At 41.0% G+C, this 23,732-nt stretch overlaps 1 protein-coding gene across 5 annotated transcripts in view; it reads right to left on the reverse strand.

Annotated features, from left to right (window-relative positions):
* The window catches only part of JAK2 (Janus kinase 2), a 68,325-nt gene that overhangs the window by 5,422 nt on the left and 39,171 nt on the right, over window positions 1-23,732 (reverse strand). For all 5 annotated transcript variants that reach the window (XM_061473082.1, XM_061473084.1, XM_061473083.1 and 2 more), the window contains 10 exons: window positions 22,859-22,986; window positions 21,522-21,660; window positions 19,913-20,064; window positions 18,763-18,913; window positions 17,942-18,078; window positions 14,582-14,771; window positions 13,540-13,664; window positions 7,669-7,841; window positions 2,528-2,645; window positions 700-813 (listed from right to left, as the gene is read on the reverse strand). In XM_061473082.1, coding sequence (XP_061329066.1) covers window positions 700-813; window positions 2,528-2,645; window positions 7,669-7,841; window positions 13,540-13,664; window positions 14,582-14,771; window positions 17,942-18,078; window positions 18,763-18,913; window positions 19,913-20,064; window positions 21,522-21,660; window positions 22,859-22,986 — 1,427 coding nt within the window. The remainder of the gene's footprint in view (window positions 1-699; window positions 814-2,527; window positions 2,646-7,668; window positions 7,842-13,539; window positions 13,665-14,581; window positions 14,772-17,941; window positions 18,079-18,762; window positions 18,914-19,912; window positions 20,065-21,521; window positions 21,661-22,858; window positions 22,987-23,732) is intronic.

The following is a 23,732-nucleotide window of genomic DNA, read 5'->3' on the forward strand; positions in this document are numbered from 1 at the left end:
GGAGTGATAGCAAAACCAAAAGAACACTGAATTCATTTGTGTGCTCTGAGGATGGCTTTGCATACATATACACTTCTGTATCTGTGAAGAACATGAATACAAATCTGAAGGCCCTGAACACAGAAAATCTGATTTCATTGCTCTTGGCTGAGAATGCTTGCCAGTGTGTAAGACACAGGATAAACATAGATATTCCTGTGCTTGAGGAAGGAAGAGCAAGAGAACAAAAGTAATCAAGATAAGGAGTTATTTAAATCTTGGAATTAAACATGGAGAAAGTTCTGTAGATATTAAGATACTTCTGGTAAATGTTACAGACTTCTGCAGAATCCATAGTTCACAGCTTTGAGCAAGAACTTAATGGAACAAGCTCTGTAGACTAATCTCACTGCCTCAATAAATTAGTATTTTTAAAATAAAAGCCCAAGTGCTTCAGTACAGCAGTCAGTCATAATAGTCTTACTTCATATATTTAGATAGACTACATTCTAGGCTCCTGAGGGAATGCAATCTGAAGGATCAGGAGAAAAATGTAATTATAGTAATCGTGCAACTGATAAAGTAACAGCACAGTCATTCTGCTTGCATAAATACTTCAGTAATCTAAGCAGAGCTAACAACAGTTTGCACTTTTGGGGTACTCACCCTGACTGAACACCTTTCAGGCTATCATAACATATTAATACAGTAATACTTCACCTCATCAGGGCATCCATCTGGTCTTGGTAGTCGTCCATTATTCTTCAAAAGCTCTATCAAATGAAATACAATCATCTGCCCTTGTTTATCATTGCCAATCATGCGCATGAATTCCTGAAACACAAGGTGTCATAAATAATTTTTAAGGAAAAAAAAAGATGCTGCAATACTCTAACCAAGCAAAAATTCTTTATAACAAGACTTTATAATAATGGAGTAGTATATAACAATGACAAAATTTGGGATTTCAAGTCAAGAGAATGTATTTTTTGTGCGTGTGGATAAAAATAGGATGATACATATACAGTTTGAAGCTCTAAGTAAAAAATTTTCAAGAATGTTGATCAGCACCAGATGATTAACCAGTTTTAAAAGGATAAACCTCGCAGCTAATTCTGAAGAGCTTCCTGAAGTATTAAAACAAGATCTTGATGCTTGGAAAAATCACAGTGAAACAGAAAACAAGTCATACCATACTGATGTATTAAAAAAGATTAACCACTAACTAGAGGCCAGAAGCAGTAGCATAATTAAAACATAGATAAAATTTTGCTATTCAAAAATCAACATAACCCAAAAGGCAGATTAAAATCTCAGACTGTCAGACATTAGAAGTACTATTAACTGAAAATAATTTCTAAGCAGGACACACAGGAATTATTTTTCTTCCAATGCTAAATAAATGTCTTTAATGATCCTTTACATGAAAATGTGAAACAAGTGTCGGTAGAATGTGCAAATGGCTAAAGCTGGGGAAACATTATGAAGACTACAAAAGCTAAGAGAATGTCACGGCTAATTGGTAGAATTCATTTTTCTTGATACATACCACCAGGATAACCAACTTGATGAAGTGGTGGATGCACATGCAGAATTGATTTATTCAAAGTATATTCCACCCAAGCCCATGACTTACTCTACCACTTTTTTTGCCATTTTACCACTTCAGGTGTCTGCAGTGTTTATATTATTATGCAGGAAGAGCTGCCCCTACCTTGGGAATTCTTCCTTCATAGCTTAGTTATTGTACTGAATTACTAAGAGGTCCAGTGAGGTCAATGAAAAGATCTTCCAAATGTATTTTTGCCTGTCATCACTGTTCAGTTCTCAAAACTACACTTGCCAGGACTGAGACACTGGCCAAGGGTAAGGACAGCTCAAGCACATATACAAGGCTCAACAATCCTCTGTTGTGTCTGCCAGATACAAGATTGTGAATCTCGTTTCCAATTTGGAGAATTGCTGTTTGGTGTACAAGTAGCATTTTTCTCCATCGACTGCAAATTTGTCCTTAAAGGTGCCTCCCAACAGATTGCAAAAAGCCACTCTCTTTCTTGAACTTCAATAACTTGCTAACTTTGGGTTCTGGTAACAAAACAGAACAACTTTAAGTTACCTTATTTAAATCACCTTAATGTTTACATATTTGTTTGGCTTAGCCTTAGGTTTGGAGTAGCATTGGGAATACATGACATGTTGCAATGAAACAGCTGCATCTGAGACTACTCTCCACAAAAAGTAAGAACAGTCTATAAAGAGAAATTTTATTTTTTTTTCAAACAGTTAGCATTTACAGAGTGGATAAGATCTGCACAGATTATCAGATAATTTTCAATCTCCTTTCCCTCTTATGGCTTGATATTAATATGTTTTAGCATGTTGCTGCTTCTGGTTGGATGCTGCCTCATAAACACTAAGGTATCTCCAGAAAATTATCAGTAAATATCAACTTGTTTACAATCAACTTGTTTACAAACAATCTTTATATTTTTAAAAAAACTAAATAAACAGACAAAAAACTTCTGAGAACCATTAACTAGGTACTTACAGCTGGTGGGCTCTTGCTCTTGTCAATGTATGTGAAGAGTTCATACAAGACGACACCAAAACTCCACACATCTGAGGCCACAGAAAATTTGCTTTCTGTCAGAGATTCTGGAGCATACCTATAACACATGGAAATATTGACTGTTCTATGCAACAAAGCTCGGTTTTGAAGGTACTTCTTTTAATAAGACTTTTTTTTTTATGAATAACTGTTCTCTGTTCACAGACATTAGCGCATTCTCATTTTCTTCCATTACCTTCATAAGTAACTGTTCTTTTAATAATAGTTAATTGGTATTGAAAACATAAACCGCCTTAAACACACACAGTTAGTGATAACTATATCCGAGTCTGCTTTTCTTCCAACAAAGCTGTGAATATTTTTCTTATCTGTAGTGCGAGTAAACAAGATTTTGATGTGATAAGGCCTGGAAAGAAAGTCAGTTACAGCCAGTAAGTATCCTTTCATCATTTTCAGAAGCTATGCAAAATGTCCTTCTTTTCCAAGCAAAGCAGAGCTCATTGCAGCATTACTGCATTTTGGAATAACTCAGGCCTTCTCTGGAAGCTTCACACCCAAATACAGACATCTACCTGAATACTCAACCCAGCATCTTGTCCTTGCTAATTACAATCTGTGGGATTGTCCTGTTGCAGCAGTTATTTTTATGCCTAATAGCTGGTGCAGTGATGTGGTTTGGATTTAGTCAGAGTACAATGCTGATAACACACTGATGTTTCAGTTGTGCTCAGTAGCACTTACCCTGATCAAGGACTTTTCAGCCTCTCATGCTCTGCCAGTAAGGAGGGGCACAAGAAGCCGGGAGAAAGCAGAGACAGGACACCTGACCCAGACTAGCCAAAGGGGTATTCCATACCACAGCATGTTATGCCCAGTATATAAACTGGGGGGAGTTACCTGGAAGGGCTAGATCACTGCTCAGGTTGGGCTGGGTATCGGTCGGTGGGGGATGAGCAATTCTATTGCACTTCACTTGTGTTTTCTGAGCTTTCATTTCTTCTCTTGTTGTTTCCTATTATTATGATTGGTATTCTTTCTATTATCACTATATTTTACTTTACTTCAGGTATTGGACTGTTCTTACCTCAACCCGTGGGGTTTATATTCTTCTGATTCTCCCCCCCATTCTGCCCTGGGGAATAGGGGAAGGGGGAGTGTGAGCAAGTGGCTGCATCTTGCTGAGTTACTGGCTGAGTCTAAACCACAACAGGGATTTAACTCCACTTGGTCAACAGAGGCCCTACCCAACAGATCTCAGCTAGAGAATATGTATGGCTAGCGTTTAGGGAGCCAAAAGGTCCATAATTTTAAAGCATCCTGGGAAACAAGCCCTTTAAGATTTCCTTTATCTTTGAATACTTTTCATGTTGCATCTACTTCTTTTCAACATTCGGGTAATTTTTTGGTTGGCTTGTTTGTTTGTTTTAAGTATGTTGAAAAGTCCCATGCAAGTGACTTTCACAACGCTGGGCAACTGGCCTGAGTTTGTACTTAAAAACTCCACAATATGCAAAACAATTTGGCTGATGCACTGGTAAAGATCTGTAATGATGCTGCCAGGAAAAAGCGGCAAGTCGTAGTAGTAGGGGACTCGACTTTGAAGGGGACAGAAGCACTCGTCTGTCGGCCTGACCCAGTCTCAAGGGAGGTGTGTTGCCTACCAGGGGCATGGATCAGGGATGTGGCAGAGAGGCTGCCTGCTCTAGTAAGTCTCACGGACTATTACCCACTTCTAGTGATCCATGTGGGTGCAAGGGATATAGGTAGTAGTAGCCTGGGGAACATAAAGAAAGACTACAGAGCCCTGGGAGAGGTGGTTAGGAACTCTTGAGCTCAGATGATAGTCTTTTCATCAATTCTCCAGGATGAAGGGGAGGACCTAAAAAAGCTAGGACGATCAGCCAGGTTAATAAATGGTTAAAAGGGTGGTGTCATAGTCAGGGGTTTGGGTGTCTTGAACATGGGACCCAAGCTTGTAGGCCAGATCTAGTGGAGGCCGGTGGAGCTGGTCTGATAAAGAAGGGAAAGAGCAGTTTTGGTATGAGGCTTGCCAGGCTGGTCAAGGATGCTTTAAACTAGATGTGTTGGGGGAGGGGGGCATCATTCCATCCCAACTCACCCAGTCAGTTGCCAGAACCTATAATAAATGCTTGGAGCAATGTAGAGATATCCCAGCCACTCCAGCCAGTGAGCCGGCTTCAGTTGGAGCTCGGCTCAGATGCCTCTATACAAATGCCCGTAGCGTGGGGAACAAACAAGAGGAATTAGAGATGTGTGCACGTCTATGGGGGCATGATATAATAGGCATTGCAGAAACATGGTGGGATGGCTTCTATGACTGGAGTGTTGGAATGGAAGGTTACAGGCTCTTTAGAAAAGACAGGCCTGGCAGGCGGGGAGGGGGAGTTGCCCTTTATGTTAGGGATAGGCTGGAGAGTATGGAACTGTGTCTGGGGACAGGTGAGCAGTCCACAGAGAGTTTGTGGGTCAGGGTTAAAGGGAATATAGCTCTGGGAGACATTACTGTGGGGATCTGTTACAGACCGCCTGATCAAGGAGAACCTGCGGATGAAGCACTCCACAGACAGATAGGAAAAGCCTCACGCTCACAGGCCCTTGTTCTCATGGGTGACTTCAACCACCCTGACATCTGTTGGAATGACGGTACGGCCCAGCACAAGCAATCCAGGAGGTTCCTCGATTGTGTGGAAGACAACTTCCTTCGGCAAGTAATAGAGGAGCCGACAAGGCGAGGTGCCGTGCTTGACCTCGTGCTCACCAACAGGGAAGGGCTCATTGGAAATGTGACGCTTCAGGACAGCCTTGGATGCAGCAATCATGAGATGGTCGAATTTGAGATCCTCAGGACAGTGAGAAGAGCGTGCAGCAAGCTCACAGCCCTAGACTTCAAAAGAGCAGACTCTGGCCTCTTCAGGAAATTGCTTAGTATGGTTCAATGGGATATAGCCTTAGAGGGCAGAGGGGCCCAAGACTGTTGGTTGATATTCAAGGATCACCTGCTACAAGCTCAGGAGTGCTGCATCCCAACCGGAAGAAAGTGCAGCAGGAGGGCCAGGAGACTCCTTGCATGGATAAGGAGCTCCTGAGGAAAATTAAAACGAAAAAAAGAGGCTCATAAAATGTGGAAGCAAGGACAGGCAGCCTGGGAAGAGTACAGGGATGTTGTCTGGGAAGCTAGGGACCAGGTTAGGAAAGCTAAGGCCCAGATAGAATTAAACTTGGCTAGGGATGTTAAGGATAACAGGAAGGGATTCTACAGGTACATAGCGAATAAAAAACAGACTAGAGAGAATGTAGGCCCCCTCAGGAAGCTCTCAGGAGAACTGGCTACACAGGATTTGGAGAAGGCTGAGGTTCTGAATGACTTCTTTGCCTCAGTCTTCACTGGCAAAGGCTCTGACCAAACCACCCAAGTCTTCGAAGGCAGACGCAGGGACTGTGAGAATGAAGACCTTGCACCCACTGTAGGAGAGGAACTGGTTCGAGACCATCTTAAAAATCTGAACGTGCACAAGTCCATGGGACCTGATGAGAGCCATCCATGGGTCCTGAAGGAGCTGGTGAATGAAGCTGCGAATCCGCTGGCCATCATATTTGAGAAATCATGGCAGTCAGGTGGAGTTCCCGATGACTGGGAAAAGGGAAATATAACCCCCATGTTCAAGAAGGGGGAAATGGATGACCCAGGGAATTACAGACCAGTCAGTCTCACCTCTGTGCCTGGCAAAATCTTGGAGCAGATTCTCCTGGATGGCATGCTAAGGTACATGAAAAACAACAAGGTGCATGGTGACAGCCAGCATGGCTTCACTAAGGAGAAATCCTGCCTGACCAACTTGGTGGCCTTCTATGATGGGGCTACAGAACTGATGGACAGGGGTAGAGCAATTGATGTCATCTACCTGGACTTGTGTAAAGCGTTTGACATTGTCCCACACGACATCCTTGTCTCTAAATAGGAGAGACATCAATTGGATGGATGGACCACTCGGTGGATAAAGAACTGTCTGGATGGCCGCACACAAAGAGTTGTGGTCAATGGCTCAATGTCCGTCTGGAGACCAGTAACGAGTGGAGTCCCTCAGGGATCGGTGTTGGGACCGGTCTTGTTCTGCATCTTTGTCGCTGACATGGACAGTGGGATTGAGTGCGCCCTCGGCAAGTTTGCCGATGACACCAAGCTGTGTGGTTCGGTTGATACCCTGGAGGGAAGGAATGCCATCCAGAGGGACCTCGACACGCTTGTGAGGTGGGCTGATGCCAACCTCATGAAGTTTAATCAAGCCAAGTGCAAGGTCCTACACCTGGATCTTAGCAATCCCAGGCACAGCTACAGGTTGGGCAAAGAAGAGATTCAGAGCAGCCCTGCAGAGAAGGACTTGGGGGTGTTGGTCAACAAGAAAATGAACATGGGCCGGCTTCAGTGTGCGCTTGCAGCCCAGAAAGCCAATGGTATCCTGGGCTGCATCAAAAGGAGCATGACCTCAAACGAGGTGATCCTGCCCCTCTACTCTCCTCTTGTGAGACCTCACCTGGAGTATTGTGTGCAGTTCTGGTGTCCTCAACATAAAAAGGACATGGAACTGTTGGAATAAGTCCAGAGAAGGGCCATGAGGATGATCAGGGGACTGGAGCACCTCCCATATGAAGACAGGCTGAGGAAGTTGGGGCTGTTCAGCCTGGAGAAGGCTGCGTGGAGACCTCATAGCAGCCTTCCAGTATCTGAAGGGGGCCTACAGGGATGCTGGGGAGGGACTCTTCATTAGGGACTGTAGTGACAGGACAAGGGGTAATAGGTTAAAACTTAAACAGGGGAAGCTTAGATTGGATATAAGGAGGAAATTCTTTCCTGTTAGGGTGGTGAGGCACTGGAATGCGTCACCAAAGGAGGTTGTGAATGCTCCATCCCAGGCAGTGTTCACGACCAGGCTGGACGAAGCCTTGGGTGGCATGGTTTAGTGTGAGGTGTCCCTGCCCATGTCAGGGGGGTTGGAACTAGATGATCTAAACATCCTTTCCAACCCTAGCCATTCTATGATTCTATGAAATTGTAAAAACTGAAAACATGTCACAATTTCGTACATCAAAACAAGACTTACCAAAATATAGGGCTTTCACCAGGTTCCTTTACTTTGTAGTATTCTTTGTCTTGTGGCAAGACTTTTGTCAATCCAAAATCTCCAATTTTAACTCTGTTCTCATTTTCCACTAAGATATTCCTTGTTGCTAAATCCCGGTGAACATACCTTTTTGTGCCCAGATACTCCATGCCCTAGACAGAAAGTTCACAAACACAACAGAAAGTTACTTTTACCATTACGTAGTTGCACTTTCCTTTAAGGGGCGAATTAAACTCAAAGTTTAAGTCATTTGGTAATGACTGTTACCAAAATTGGTATGCTTGGACATTTGTCTTCTCTGAGGAGTTACTTTTTCCAAGTGCAGGGATTTCTCTTACCTGAAAGAAGATAGACTAAACATGTGCCAGAGGCAAGTGCTTTTTCATTACATAACTGGACAGCTGTTACAGCTCCCTTCTGCGGCCAAATGCAGTTTGTTGGTGACAGAAGGAAAACCAAATTTTGGGCTAAACTACACAATCCAGGGCAGACGCGAAGACTGTCCTATTTACACATTTCATTTAATCTTTTCTTCAGTTTGTACTTCTGCTTTCTGAAACTTTACATTATGATTACCAGAATTTGGAAACTATTCTCTGACAGATTTCCCACCTGTGTGTTTCTCTTCCATGTGGACCATTATTCACCAGCAAAGTTATGCTTATTGTTGTATTTCCATGGGTTGCTGTAACAAAGCATTAGCCTGAAGCCATGTCTTCTCTTGCTGCTGCTGATCCCTTTTTACCAATGTACGCAATCCTTTTTGATAACAATGAAACGCAGCAGAAGCCAGTGTGTAGTGGCATTACTACAAATCAGAACATCTTCCTTACAGAGCAATAAATGGTGCACAGAAGTAGACCCTGCACAGTGTTGAGACACCCAAATCATATGAAAAAGGAAATACAAAGCAAGCTGTCAGTTTCAGAAGAAAGTATCTCACTGTGACAACACAAGTGAAAAAGTTATAAATTAAACTAAGAGTATTGTTGAACTGAAATTTACGAACATTAAAGTTATACTATTAATACTTAAAGATTTATTTCTCTCTCTCTCTCTTTTCTTTAAAGTGAGAAGCCTCAGAAATCGTTGACTTCGAAGCCTGACCTTCCCCTCAGGGTCTCGCTACCTCCTTGCGCCGCTAGGTGGCATCGCTGACTACTCACACCCAATTCCAAACTCGTTCAAAAATGACGCTAATTTTTCATTACCTGCCTATCCACTGCTATCCTGAAAAACACCACACCCAGGTTTTTCCAAGTGACACCCCTGGGTTTCTGATACAATCGGTCTATGTAAATGATGTAACTTTTTCTTGCTACTACATGCTGTACTTAAACAGTCCTAAAGTTCTTTCAATTACAGTAATCTTTCTGTTCGCCCGAAAATACCTGACCTAAGAGTGGTATAAAATTGAAAACATGCAAATTCTAAGTGGAGATCATAATCCAGTGGCACTAATCTAACAATGGAATTGAGTTTAACTGTGATTTCAAATGCTTCATTAAAGTTGGACTCTGCAGCAGGAACACATGAAGCAGTTTAAACACTAAGAGATGGAAAACTGTCTTTTTTTCTTCTTGATTATGGATTTTTTTCTTAATTCCTATCTTTTCCTATCAGCCAGCACAAACAAAATGCAGGACCAAAAGATAAAAAAAAGAATATCCAAAAACTAGGTGCATGGAGAAGTTAACTGCCTATTAAAGGCGTAACGAGTTTGGCAGTGAAGTGCCTCTTGACTGTAACAGGAACTCTCACATGGCTAAGGACTGATCGTACCAGGGACTCCTGTTCCCTGTCTGAGGTGAGAAGCAAGAATGGGGATAATGAGTCATCCCCCTGAAAGCCTTGGAACACTCCTTCCCCTGAGCACAGCCTGAAGTTTTGATAGGCAGTTAACTGCCAGATGCACAAAGAAGTAACTTGCCATTCTATTGTCAAGATTCTTTGACGTTAAGGACAGAGTCCAATTGCTTGCCACCAGACAAGCTGTACTAGTGGCACAAGCTGCACCACGTCGCAGCTGCACTGATTTATACCTACAGAAACATCACCACTAGCAAACGCTGTTTATGAAAATGCTGCTTTTCACACTACAAGATATGCACACAAAAAATTACACCTTTAAGTCAAGAACCTTTTCCTGGTATAGTAGCAAGGAACTAAAATACAGCAAGCAAGCAAACACATCTTAACCCTCATGTATTTTCTCTCATACATTTGAGAGAAAAGCTGCAAGGCAGAAGGAGAAAGATTTTTGATTTAATAACCCAAAATAACAGAGTGACAGAAATGCACAGCAGAAAGAAGAAATATGAGATGCTGAAAGAGCAAACATTGCAGGAGAAGCAAAAACAGCTAAAGGAAAGGGAGAAATATGATCAACTAAAAGAAGAAGGAAAAACATTTATATCCCATTTTCATAATACTAGGTACTCATGTTTTTAATTGTTTTGAAATAACAGAATACTACACATTGCTTTGCAGGTTGTACAGCAACAACGCAAAACAAGACATAAACGCTGTAATTCTTAGACTGCTTCCATTAGAAGTGAAGATGCTTCTTTAAGATCAAGTCCATTATGGACTTCCCACATTTCCACACTGTGTACCCATGCTTTGCACTTGAAAGCAGGGTGTCTTCCCACTTACGTATCTTCAGAAGGTGTATTCTATCTCTCTCTTGACTGGCGCTTGGTACTTACGAAACAGTCATTTCAACTGCTATTTTGATTTTTCATTGTCATTCTTAAGTCTACTAATATTTGGATGCTTCTTTTATATGTGTGTAGGTGCGCACATACATTAAAAACTTTTTCTTTGTGCCTTTTATATTCAGGTCCTTTCCCATGGTTTCCTGTCATCCTTGCACTGCCTGCAAAAGCGAAAATCCACCTTCCAGCCCTCCTATCGGATACCTCTGTCTCATAGACCAGGGTCCAGAGACACATTGCCACTGCTGTTCCTTCAGTCTTCCGAATGGGCCTGAAGACTTACATTTGCAAGCTTCACAGATTATTATGAGAGCGAAAAGTGCAGGCACCTTACAACCCTTCAGGTCACAGAATGAAACAGGTAAGCGGCTGACTTTGTGTGTTCAAAAACCACTGTTGCATCTTTATTCTATGATAGATTGATTCACTCTCACTGTCATCCTAGTTGGTGGTGTTTGCTTAAAGGAAAACTGTTTTCAGTGACTTACCAGCACTGATAGTTAACAGCTATTTTGTTGCAGAAGTAGTACTGAGAATTTCTTATGTCTGTTACTGGAGAATGACTTCGAGACACACGTTAGAGGATCTTTCAATCCTCTGAGTAGGTGGTCACATGTTCAATCCTTCCTCTCTGTTTAAAGACTGACACTTGTCACAGACTTGTTAACATTTTCTGTTTCCCAACCTCATGTGCTGGTGCATCTCCCCATCCACCCTCTGGGCTGCTCTACAACCTCAGGAATCCTCATGGCTTTTGTGTAATCAGTTGGGCAGTGAAGTGCCTCTTGACTGTAACAGGAACTCTTGAATGGCTAAGAAGGGAGGCACTGATCGTACCAGGGACTCCAGTTCCCTGGCTAAGGTGAGAAGAGAGACTGGGGATAATTAGTCATTCTCCTTACAGCCTTGGAACACTCCTTCCTTTGTTCACAGCCTGAGCAGAATGGTAGCACTGTTACTGAAGTTACTGACCCATGTTGTATTCAGGTCAGAAATTTACTAATGCCTAAAGTGAATCATCTTGCAACCCTATGAACAGCAGGCATAAGTGAGCACCCCTGAGCTCTCCTGGACTGCAGCACGCTGCAACCAGCATCTCCTTCTGGATGGCACATATCTCAGAGCTCATGAACTCTCCACATTGGCAATAATCAGAGACTGTCATCAAAAGCTGACAAACGCATCTGGGCTGAAGTCCCCCCACTCCTCGAGGCTCAACCCTTACCTGCTGAGGAATGTCAAGACATTTGATATGAACATTTGACTGACTTCTAGGGCAGTTTTTAACCAGTATCCTTATACGTCTTTGTGACTGTAAGTGCATGCATGTGTATATAAACTGACATAGCAAGTGCAGTAAATCCTATTTACTGACTTCATAAATGTTAAGATCCACCCTGAAACTGCAGATTGCTGCTAGTAAAAGCCATCTGTGGTGAATTAATTCACTTGTAACCTTGTCTGCGACTAAGAGTAGACCCAGCCGCACCTAGGCTCCATCACTTTAGAAAGCAAGCAAGTCTACTCTGAGCTTCATGATGCCACAGGAGGATTTCTTTATTCAAGTCTGAGACTAAGATTGGACTCAGTTGCACCTAAGCTCCATAAGGACTGTGGAAAGCAAGAGGATCTACTCTGAACCTCATGACTTAATGGGAGGGTCTCCCTTACCTTTTGTGCCTTCACTCTCTCTTATCAGTCAATTTCAGTTTGATTTTAGTTCAATTTTTCTTTGTATGTGTCATTCATGTAAAATGTAACAGAGTGAACCTTGCCACTGAATTTTGGTTTTGTTTTATAAATTTGTATTAAAACTGCTCTTGCCAATTAACTTTGATGATCATTCTTTGAGCAACCCTAAATCACACCTTTCACAACACTGCATACTGCTTGCCCATCAAGGAGTTTTTTGCTGAAGACTACCCATCCAGCTTTGCTTCAGTGTAACACATGAACAGGTGAGATTAGCTGCTGCTGAAGGTGCCTGTGGCATCCTTCTGCACATGCCCCAGGTTCAGTAGCCAAAACGTTTGGATCAGTCCAGTTTCAAGCAGGAAATTACCAAGCTCTGTTCACTTCAAAGGAAGTCTGAATTCCTGGAGAAGATCTCAGCTCTGGCAAAGACACTGCTGCCTGATTCTTGTCAGGCCTTCTCTAAAGATCTGCAGAAGGAAAGCTTCTGCTCCAAATGTTGCATAGCAGAATTACCAGACATCAGAATATCTATGGGCTACACACACTGAAAAATACTCTTTGGTCAGCTACTGTCTCCATGTCTTTGATGTGGGGACTGGGGAAAGGAATTTAAAAATATTTCTGGTACATGCCTTAAGGGTGTGGATGTCTTTCCCCTGCTGCCTTTTCTCTCTTCCCCCTGCTTCCCCACTTTCTGTTTTTCTTTTCCCAAACAACTGAACATGGAATGAAATCTAAAGTGTCTGTAGCTTCTTGTATCTAAAGAAAAATAACAGAGTAATACTAGGATGGTCATTAAGTCTTCTTTCTGAGGAAATAAGATACCACAATAAAGCTCAGGTGTTTGCCCACCTCTTCACAATTTTAAGGATCTTCAGTACCAACCAATGGGACTAGCAAATAATTTATTACAGCTCTGAGCACTTCAATGGCCTCTCTTTCTTCATACAGAAATCATGTATCTTTGCTCTTTCTGCTAAATAAGCAAATATTTACAGTTTAGACAAAATTCCTTAAACATATGCTGTTATAGTAGTTTTACAGCTGAATGTCCAAGTTCTGAAAAATCAGTTATACTATGTCATGAAGAGTTTGCCTGGATGAGTGCATTAACTCCTGCAAAACTTTATTTCAACTCTCGCTAGGGAGAAAACAGGCTTTAATTCTCTGGGACAAAATATAAGCTAAGCAAACGATGAAATAAACAGAAATAAATGAAGTATATTCTTCCTTAGTCAGCAGATAGGCCAAGTCTTGGCATCCTGTATTTTGTCCGGTTTTTGAGTACAGGAATATATACTGCTACTTTTTTTAGGGTTATGTGGTACTAGTAGCCCAACAATGACATAAAAGATACACCAAGGTTGTTTTGAGACAAATGAGACAAGGCCAAAACCACAAATTTCTTGAAAAATGTGAGTCATCTGAAATTTCCTACCTTGCATATCTGAGATGCATACAGTAAAAGCTTCTTGTGGTCCAGCCTCTCCTTGTGTTTCTGCAGATAATCTCGTAAACTTCCATATGGTAAATATTCCATGATTAATCTTAGATTCCTACGACCTTTTATAACAACAACAAAAAATACACTTTATTTTCCTGTCATTTTCCAATGACAAATTTTGAAATATATTTACTAATGTCCATGAATAAAATAGAAAATAGTCTAAATACCAAAAAATAAATTATACGTACATCACGATGCAATCTTTCATGTATTAGTTAACTGTATTTGTTCAGGAAATGACAGTTACTTAAACACAATAATTGGGATATGCTTGATATACACCAAGTCACTAATCAAGATAGTTTAATCAATACTTTAGCTACTACTGCTAAGGCAAAGCAGAAGTGCCACGTGTGTGTATCTGTGTTTATGTAATTCCTCCTCATTGCTGAGATGAAATTCAGAATGGCAACTGACATCAACTGGTCAGCAATTATACCATCTTTAAAGACTTAGTCTGATTCTTAACTCAAGATTTTAAGTTTTACATTAAGAGCCTGGGCAGAACCCATGCTTTCATTCATCAACTTCAACAGCATCAACAATTTACTCAAACACATCTGCTTCTAAAACTTTTTGTCTAGTCTTTTATCATATAGGCCGTAGAAGAATTGGTAATACCCACTCCAGGACATTACATGGAGTAAAAAACAAGAACAGTTACAAAATGGTTGCATTTTCCCCACTTCACCTTAAATTATTTTCTAGGACAACTTTCACTCTAAGATAAAGAAACGGGGTAATTAGTCAAAATGGTACTTTCTCTAAATCAATCAAATAATGCAATGAGCTGACTGAATAAGATGCCCACCTTGTACTGAGTAGTAGTACACAGCAGTCACTACTTTGATTTGTGCTCTCTAAGTCTTGGTAAAGTTATGACAAGTCAGTGACTTCCATAAACACTTGCCTCTCTGAACTCAGTATGGATACTTAAGTGTAGACATGAAGGTGTATTTAATATAGCACATACCTGCACTGTAGCATACTCCTTTGTATTTAACAATGTTATCATGTTGCAGAGATTTAAGAATTTCAATTTCTCTTTCAAAGTCCCTAAGATGCTCTTCTGTGCTGTGTTGCAGCTTCTTCACAGCCACCACCTCTCCAGTATTATCCTGCAGTGGGTCGTAGCGGCACATCTCAACACTGCCGAAATTTCCCTAGATCACAAATGGAAATACAATTAAAAACAAGTCCACTTTCTTAGTCTTTCTTAGCGCTTGTGCATGCTGCCTCAGTGCTCACTGGATGAGCATTCAGGTGACCACAATTAATTATGTGAAATGTCATAAAACCTCCCTGAGAGAAAAGAATACAGATCATCTGTTAAGAAACACGTTCAATGAAAGGAAGTGAATAGCACAGAAGGAATCAAGGGGTTGAGGTCCATTTATTCCTCTCCCCCCCCCTTCGCAGATTTCCATTTGCACTTCCAAATTGTTAGCTGGCACACTACTTCTGCAGCACCTGCAAAAATCCCTTCATTTAGGTTCCTCTCAGGTATTAATTCTCCCCCAGTTCTTGGTGGCTCTTCCCTCATTTGTTTCAATGTTCTACCTTTTTCTTTTTCTTTGTTTATGTCAGTCAGGGGGTGATTGGTGACAGCCAACATGTCTTCACTAAATGGCAAATCATGCTTGACAAATTTGGTGGCCTTCTATCATGAGGAAATGGCATTAGTGGATAAGGGAAGAATGACTGATGTCACCTACCTGGACTTGTGCATTTGATGTCCCTCACAACATCCTTGTCTCTAAATTGGAGAGGCATGGATTTGACAGATTGACTTGGTGGATAAGGAACTGGCTGGATGGTCGCACTCAAAGAGTGCACGTGGAGACTGGTAAAAAGTGGTGCTCCTCAAGGGTCAGTACTGGGACTGGTGCTGTTCAACATCTTTGCTGGCAACACAGACAGTGGGACTGATGAACCCTCAGCAAATTTGCTGATGATACCAAGCTGTGCGGAGCAGTCAACATGTTGAAGGGAAGGGATGTCATCCAGAGGGACCCTGACAGGCTGGAGAGGTGGCCAGTGCCAACCTCATGAAGTTCAACAAAGCCAAGTGCAAGGTCCTGAATGTGGGTCAGAGCAATCCCAGGCACAACTATGGGCTGGGCAGAAACTGGACTGAGAGCAGCTCCGAGGAGAAGGACCTGGGGGTGTTTGTTGATGGGAAGCTTAGTGTGCACCTGCAGCCCAGAAAGCCAACCATATGCTGGGCTGAATCAAAAAGAGTGGCTAACACAAGAAGCATGTGGACCTACTCAAGTGAGTCCAGAGGAGACCAGAAAGATGATTGGGGCTGGAGCACCTCTGCTATGAAGACAGGCTGATAGTCTTTCAGTACCTAAAGGGGACCTACAAGAAAGCTGGAGAGGGACTTGTATTTATAAGGGCCTGTAGTGACAGGACAAGGGTGAATGGCTTTAAACTGAAAGAAGAAAGATTTAGATTAGGCACTAGGAAGAAGCTCTTCACTATAAGGATGGTGCAACACTGGAACAAGTTGCCCAGAGAAGTTGTGGCTGCTTCATCCCTGGAAGTGTTCAAGGCCAGGCTGTATGAGTCTTTGAGCAACCTGGTCCAATGGAAGCACCCCCCCCCCCCCCCCAGGGCAGGGTGGTTGGAACAAGATGATCATAAGGTCTCTTCCAACCCAAACTATTCTATGATGATTCTGTGTTTTTTTTCCATCTTCCTTTGTGCAGTCATCACCTACCACTCTGTTCCTCTCCCTATGCTACACTACTGTTTACAGTTAGAACCAAGCCATCTGCAAACACAAGTAGTTCTGCCATTTCGCCTTCATGCTTGCTTTCACTAGTAGCTGAAGTCAAAGGAATATACAGCTATCACGCCAATAAAAACCATAAACCAGCAAGGAGCCACTCTGAGAAAATGGTACTTGGTGAAGATCTACCACCTGCACCTGGTCATCTCTCTAGGCATCACACAGGCAGGCTGCAGTGACTTGCAAAAGTAGTAACCAAATGCAGATTTCTAACACCTAAAACATTCAAGGCCTAGATGTATCTCAAAAACATTACTGAATTTAGGGACTGCGTATTCAGACTTCCCTGAATACGGATGCATAAAAACCCCCGAACTCCACCAGTTCTATGGAAGTGTCGTGGTTTAAACCCAGTCAGGTAATTCGTTCACTCACTTCCCCCCCTTTCTTGCCCTCCCCCTGCTCCCGGAGGGACGGAGAGGAGAATCGAAAAGAATGCAACTCCCACAGGTTGAGATAAGAACAGTTCAGTAATTAAGGTATAACACAGATCACTACTGCTACCATCAATGATAATAATGATAAACGAAATAACAAGGGAAGAGAATACATCACCTCAGCACCAGCTGACCGATAACTCGCCCCCCCCAGCCCGACCAAGCTCTGACCCATACCTCCTCCAACCCTGCAGTCTCCCAGCCCTTCCGGCTAACTCCCAGTTACCTCCCGGGCATGACGTGCTGTGGTATGGAATACCTCTTTGGTCAGTTTGGGTCAGGTGTCCTGTCTCTGCTTCCTCCTGGCTTCCCCTCCCCCCTGGCAGAGCATGAGGCTCACAAAGTCCTTGGCCAAACCAAAACATCGCTATCAGCTCTGTTCCCAGGCTGAAAGTCAAAACACAGCACTGCATCAGCTACCAAGAAGGGGAAAAATGACTGCTACTGCTGAACCCAGGACAGGAAGACTGTTCTGGAGCCTTTTAAAATGAATATCATATATTTAAAAAAGAAACAAAAATCTGTCACATGCAGCTCTGCATTACTGAAAAAGATTTTAGCCTTTCAGTATGACTTGATTCACTGTAGACACCATCTATCCTTATTCTAGCTAATGATACTGTGAAAAAGATCTAAAAGGAATCGTAAAATCAGCTAGGCTGGAAGACTTTCAAGACCCTCAGTATCATCAAGATCAACCATTATACCAGGACTGCCAAGACCAACACTAAACTGCCAAGACCAACACCACAAAACATGGTTTCTGAACACTTCCAGGGACTGTGATTCCACCCCTTCCCTGGGCATCCTGTTCCAATGCCTGATTACCGTCTCTGTGAAGAAATTTTTCCTACTATCCAATCCAAACCTTCCCTGGTGCAGCTTGAGGCTGTTACCTCTTGTCCTATTACCTATTGCTTGGGAGTGGAGACCGACACCCACCTCACTACAACCTCCTTTCAGGAACTTCACATTGTGGTCAGATGTGACTGAAATTACTGATTTCTGTAGCAAAAGTTTCAATATAAATAATATATATGGGGTCATGGTAAAAAGACAGTTCTTTCCTAGGCAATTAGAGAATTTCAAAATATCCTACCTTTCCAAGTTGCTGTAAAAACTTAAGATGTCTCTCTTCAAACTGTGTTGGGTCACGATCTTCAAAAGCACCAGAAAATCCAAGTGCTCCAATTCTCATATTTGGCAACATATCACTTTCTGTTAAAAGCTCATAATCTGAGTGATAGGAGGAAGAAGAGAAGAGAGAATGGGAACAGGAGGGACAGAGAAATTAATAGGAGATGAAGAACCATTATAATCTTTTCATGTTATACCTTTGCCTGGCATACCCCAAGCTCAGCAGAGTATTAATAACAAATGTCTGCATAGTAATTTGCAGTCAAAGATGAATTACAAATAAGCCAGATGACTTGTCCTAACTCACAGCAAGTCTTGCTTTAATTTCCCAATTTTCTCTTTTTACAGGCCTATTACATTTCAAATTTAGCAACTATTATGCAACATTTCCACTGCTGCAGAGGGCAGAAATGAGCTTGTAATAACATGCATCTTCCATTTGAAAAAAAAAAAAAGTATTTATTTTATTAAGAGAAAAAAGACAGTTAAGAAGCATAATAAACTTGGTTTAAAGACTAGAATGTTTGGGACAGGCAATAATCAAACCAGAAAACTGCTCTGAATGATAATGCTGACTTTTAATGTGTTCACCTTTAGAAAAAAATAAAAAAGTTCAGAGTGTCTAAACACAGTGTTTAAAACAGTCATAGTGTCCTTACAAACTCAGATTTCTGGGGGTGCTCTGGAGAGTGGTTGTGGATCAAAATACCAAAAAGGAGGGCACCAACCAATGGGAATCAGGGTCTTTTTGTCTAGCGTATTCTTCTTGTAGCACAGACTCACCTGGAGTGAACAAACTATTCAAGTCACGTATAATTGCTCTAAATGAAGGCCTGAAATCTGGCTCATAATCCATACAGTTGTTTATAAGGTTTGCTAGTTCTGTCCAGTTGGGAGCAGGAAGCTGGTGCCTATCTTCATAAAACTGTAGTTTCTGGAATTAAAAAGGTAAAAGGCAAAAGATACAGCTCTCAACCTAGACTTGTTATCTCATTAAATGTACATCTGACCAATTTATGTGAAAAGCCAAGGATGACAATACAGCAATGCTGGCATAATTTAGAGTAATTAGTTCAGAAATTCCAAGTCAGTTACTGGTGGAAGATAAGAAAATAGAGAATGATACTGAGAAAGATGATGTCTCCTTTACTGGTGATTTCATAAAACCTCAATGGGATAGATCCGTTAGAAAATTCTATCCACCTGTGAGCTTGCTAAGTTCCTCCAGCTGTAAAAGGCTTTCTGAGTATTATTAAAGAATGTGTATTAGTAGAGCAGAGGAGGGCAACTTCTGAAATACCTAGTTATCTATAAACTAAGTCTAGGTAGACATTGGAGCTTATTGTAAGAGCTGATTACAACACCTGAGAAATCAGAACAGGCTTTGTGAGAAGGTAACAGCCATTTTAAATATAATACTACAAACCTTTTTGTAGTGTAGTAAAGGCAATAATCTTTTTTTTTTAATTGAGGAAGCAAATATGTAAGAAAGAATATTTTTATGGAATGTGTTTCCCCTCCATGCCCTGCCCCTAGTTTAAATAGTCAACATTTCTGGTTTAGCTAAAACAGTAGAATTTTCTGCAACACACACAGTCTTAAATACTCTAAGATATTCAATTATTAGAACAATGCTAATTAAAATCTATGTATATTGTTAAGAATACTTTTTGTCTGAAGTCATACGCTGCTGCAACAAAGCAACAGAAACATGAACAAGGTAATACTGGCAATACTGTACTTTGTCCCCATGAAAAAAAAACAAACAGCATAAAAACAAACCTCAATCATCACTTCTGATGATAAACTAGCAGTAAGTGTTCTTTCCCTATTGTGGTAAAACACTTTACAAGCTGACACAGTTACAGCAACAGATGTCTTAAATTAGAAGTGTTCAAAGAACTGTTATGACTGCAGACTCAGTAATGCTTACTCTTGAAGAATCCAATGCACTCAGAGGTTTATCTCCTCCACTACAGATTTCCCACAAAGTAGTACCAAAGCTCCATTTGTCTGTGGCCAGGCTTAATTGTTTGGGATTCTCAATACATTCAGGTGGCACCCATGGTATCCTCTCAAGAAGAACTGTGCAATCATGCAAAGGAAACATCATGTTAAGATGAATAATACAACCAGAAAATTCTCTAACACATTTGATTTCTTTAAAATGACTTCAGAATACTTAGGTATATCATTCTGCAATGTGCTTCTAACAGCTTCACAAGTTTTTGTTTCTGCCTAAAATACCTCAAACTACAGAATACCTACAAAAATGATATTTATGAATGAGAGTGGAAGACCACTAGTTTTATTGTAAAATAAGCCTAATGTTATGAAACTGCTTTAACATCATTTCCATTATTTTTGATTCAACTTCTGCATTTCCCCCAGTATTACTGAGACCTACTAGCTACTGCGAGGAAACTAGATGGCAAAGAGTAAAAAGTACTCTGCTAGAGGTTGGCACATTATGGCACAGAAAAGACTCCATAACAAGGAATTGTTTCTCTTTACTTTCAGCTCTGAAAGCTTCATTGTCCTGGGTTCAGCAGTAGCAGTCATTTTACTCCTTAGCAGCTGGTGCAGCGCTGTGCTTTAGACTCCAGTCTGAGAATGACGCTGGTAACATAGATGTTTTCAGTTGTTGCTAAGAAATGCTTACTCCGATCAAGGACTTTTCAGTCTCATACTCTGCCTGTGAGGAGGAGCATGGGAAGCCAGAAGGTAGCAGAGACAGGACACCTGACCCAAACTAGCCAAAAGGGTATTCCATTCCACAACACATCATACCAGTATAAAAACTGGGGGGCGTTACCTCAAAGGCCCAGATCACTGCTTGGGTAGGGCTGGGTATCGGTCGGTGGGTGGTGAGCGGTTGTATTGTGCATTACTTGTGTTTATTGTTTTATTTTCCTTTTCCTTTTTTAGTTTTATATTCTCTCACCTTGTTACTTCACTTATCATCATTATTATTGGTGGTAGCAGTAGTAGTTTTGTGTTATACCTTAGTTACTGGACTGTTCTTATCTCAACCCGTGGGGTCTACATTCTTTCAATTCCCCTCCCCATCCCTCCGGGAGCAGGGGGAGGAATCGGGGGGAGTGAGTGAGCGGCTGTGTAGTTACCAGTTGGGCTTAAACCATGACATTCACCAAGCTATAAAATACGACAATTTAATCTTGATCAATAACAGGATACTAACCCCAGCAGCTACCTGCAGACACAAAAGACTTACTCATGGTACCTAACGGCATCCTGATAGTACTAACAGTGGGAAAAAAAAAAAGTTGAAAATGAGAACAGTAAGGAAGAAACCTCACACAATGGAGAACTGTGGCTTTATTTCCTGTAGCTATCTGATGATAAAGAAGATACACTCAAACCTGCTGACTAAGACTGAAGAGTTTACTTCAAAAAGACATACGGAAGAAGGAACTTTTTGTAACAGAAGTACCTGAGACAGTGGTCAGAAAAATAAACCCACCCCAAACTTATTTTTCAAGTCAAAAGCATTAAACAAGAAAGCTGACACGAAGACTTACTATCTCTTGGCAAGACTGTAATACTGATGCCAGGATCACTTAGTTTTATAAATGGAAGATTTCCAGACTTCCTGTCTTCTTCTCTGATAAGTAAGATGTTTTTTGCACAGACATTCCCATGAACAAGGCCTTTATCCTCCTATGAACAGGAAAGCATCTTTTATATACTTAGAAAAATTTTATGGTTGAAGAGGTATTTGAACCAGTACTTTACAGCATGAGGGAAACATCAGGAAATAAAACAATGACCACAGATTAAGTTGATCAAATCTCAGACATTTCATCAATTTCTCTCAGTTACAGTTTCTAGCTAATTTTCACTCGTTTAAATTATCTACCTGAAGTTTCTGGTTTAAAACTATTTAATGTATAGTAACTCAGAAGGATACTGATCCATCAGTATGATCCATTTAAAATAAATCTAAGAACTAATAAATTTAAATTGGGGCTGTTCAGCCTGGAGAAGAGAAGGCTGCGTGGAGACCTCATAGCAGCCTTCCAGTATCTGAAGGGGGGCTACAAGGATGCTGAGGAGGGACCCTCCATTAGAGACTGTAGTGATAGGACAAGGGGTAATGGGTTAACACTTAAAACAGAGGAACACTTAAAACAGATATAGATTGGATATAAGGAGGAAATTCTTTCCTGTTAGGGTGGTGAGGCACTGGAATGGGTTGCCCAGGGAGGTTGTGAATGCTCCATCCTTGGCAGTGTTCAAGACCAGGTTGGACGAAGGCTTGGGTGAGATGGTTTAGTGGGAGGTGTCCCTGCCCATGGCAGGCGGATCGGAACTTGATGATCTTAAGGTCCTTTCCAACCCTAACTATTCTATGATTCTAACTTAATATTTAAACTCTATTAAAGGGAAGATTCATCTAACCACATATTCTGTCTTGAATAATGGCTTTTTTTGTTGAACTAAACCGACTGTAAGGTTGGGACCTAATGCACAAAAAAGATGTACTAGCAGTCTGAACAGCACAATGTTTTCCCCACCCAGTGGTTAACTACTAACACTACCAGGAAACAGTTATGGTTCAACATCATGAGGTGAGGTGGGAAAAGCAGGAAGGACTGATTCCTGGAAAAAAGAAAAAGAATTTTTACTGGAAATGTGTTTTTATTTCATGCTACACCATTAAAAATTAATGGGAAATTCAATCACACTCTGTGCAAGATAAGAAGGATCTGTCCTTGGCTATATGGTATACAGCCAGCCTGTTTTAAAATACCCTCCAGAGTTTCAAGAAGTAGGGCAATAGCTCAGCTATTCTATACTTATTAGCCTGAAACATTTGAATTCAGACATTAACAAAACTGAAGAATAAATTACTTACCAGAAAATGCATGGCTAATGCCAACTGTTTGGCTACTTCCAGCTTCCACAAGATATTGATAACATTTTTGTTCTTTTTCAAGTAAGTGTCCAAGGATCCAAACTTTACATATTCTTGTACAAGGATGTCTGATTTAAAATAGTAAAAAGAGTAACAATTAAAACCAAGAATAAATAAAGGAATTTCAGGATAGATTCATTACTCTAGTATTATCCACCTTTTCCTTTGATACCTCGTTAGTTAACTAACTATAAATTAGAAGCTATATGACATCTGAGAATTGCCACAAACATCCATTTTATAGAATGCAAACTTTTTATAATTATGTGAAGCAATTTTCATCAAATCTGTACACGAAGTTTGTAAGCCACAGAAAAAAATAACAGTAAGCCTCTCTTCCTATTTCTTAGTAACTGTGTCTTGCCAAACTAACAATTCTCTTGCCTTCACAAACAGAACTGTCTGTAGAGGTCAGCTGTAATACAGGGAGAAATAAGTAACCATATACGTCTTTAGATATATTTTTTAATTATATACTTATCTACCTGAAATTTTACATGCAGTCCCTGTGCATGGTACAATAAATAAACTAGAGAAAACACTCAAGGGCTTTCCGGCAAAGAAACTGGTGTAGTAAATACTTGGCCAAAACTTTCCAAAATGGAGATTTTCAGATGGAACAGATATGATTGTGAGTAATTTACACAGCTTACTATTCACACAGATTGTATTTACACAGTTTCTCGGTTTTCTTTGTCACTGTATTAATTAGTTCTGACACCAAGACTAATAATGCAATGTGAACATGTATTGGGTATCCAGCTGGTGTGACAAGTTGTTTTGTTTCTTTTCCCCTGCTTATACCCCAAATCAA

Source organism: Pezoporus flaviventris, unplaced genomic scaffold (assembly GCF_033815535.1).
Source record: "Pezoporus flaviventris isolate CSIRO_AGI_PZ_B2104156 unplaced genomic scaffold, CSIRO_AGI_Pfla_v1 ptg000076l, whole genome shotgun sequence".
NCBI classification, from domain to species: Eukaryota; Metazoa; Chordata; class Aves; order Psittaciformes; family Psittacidae; genus Pezoporus; species Pezoporus flaviventris.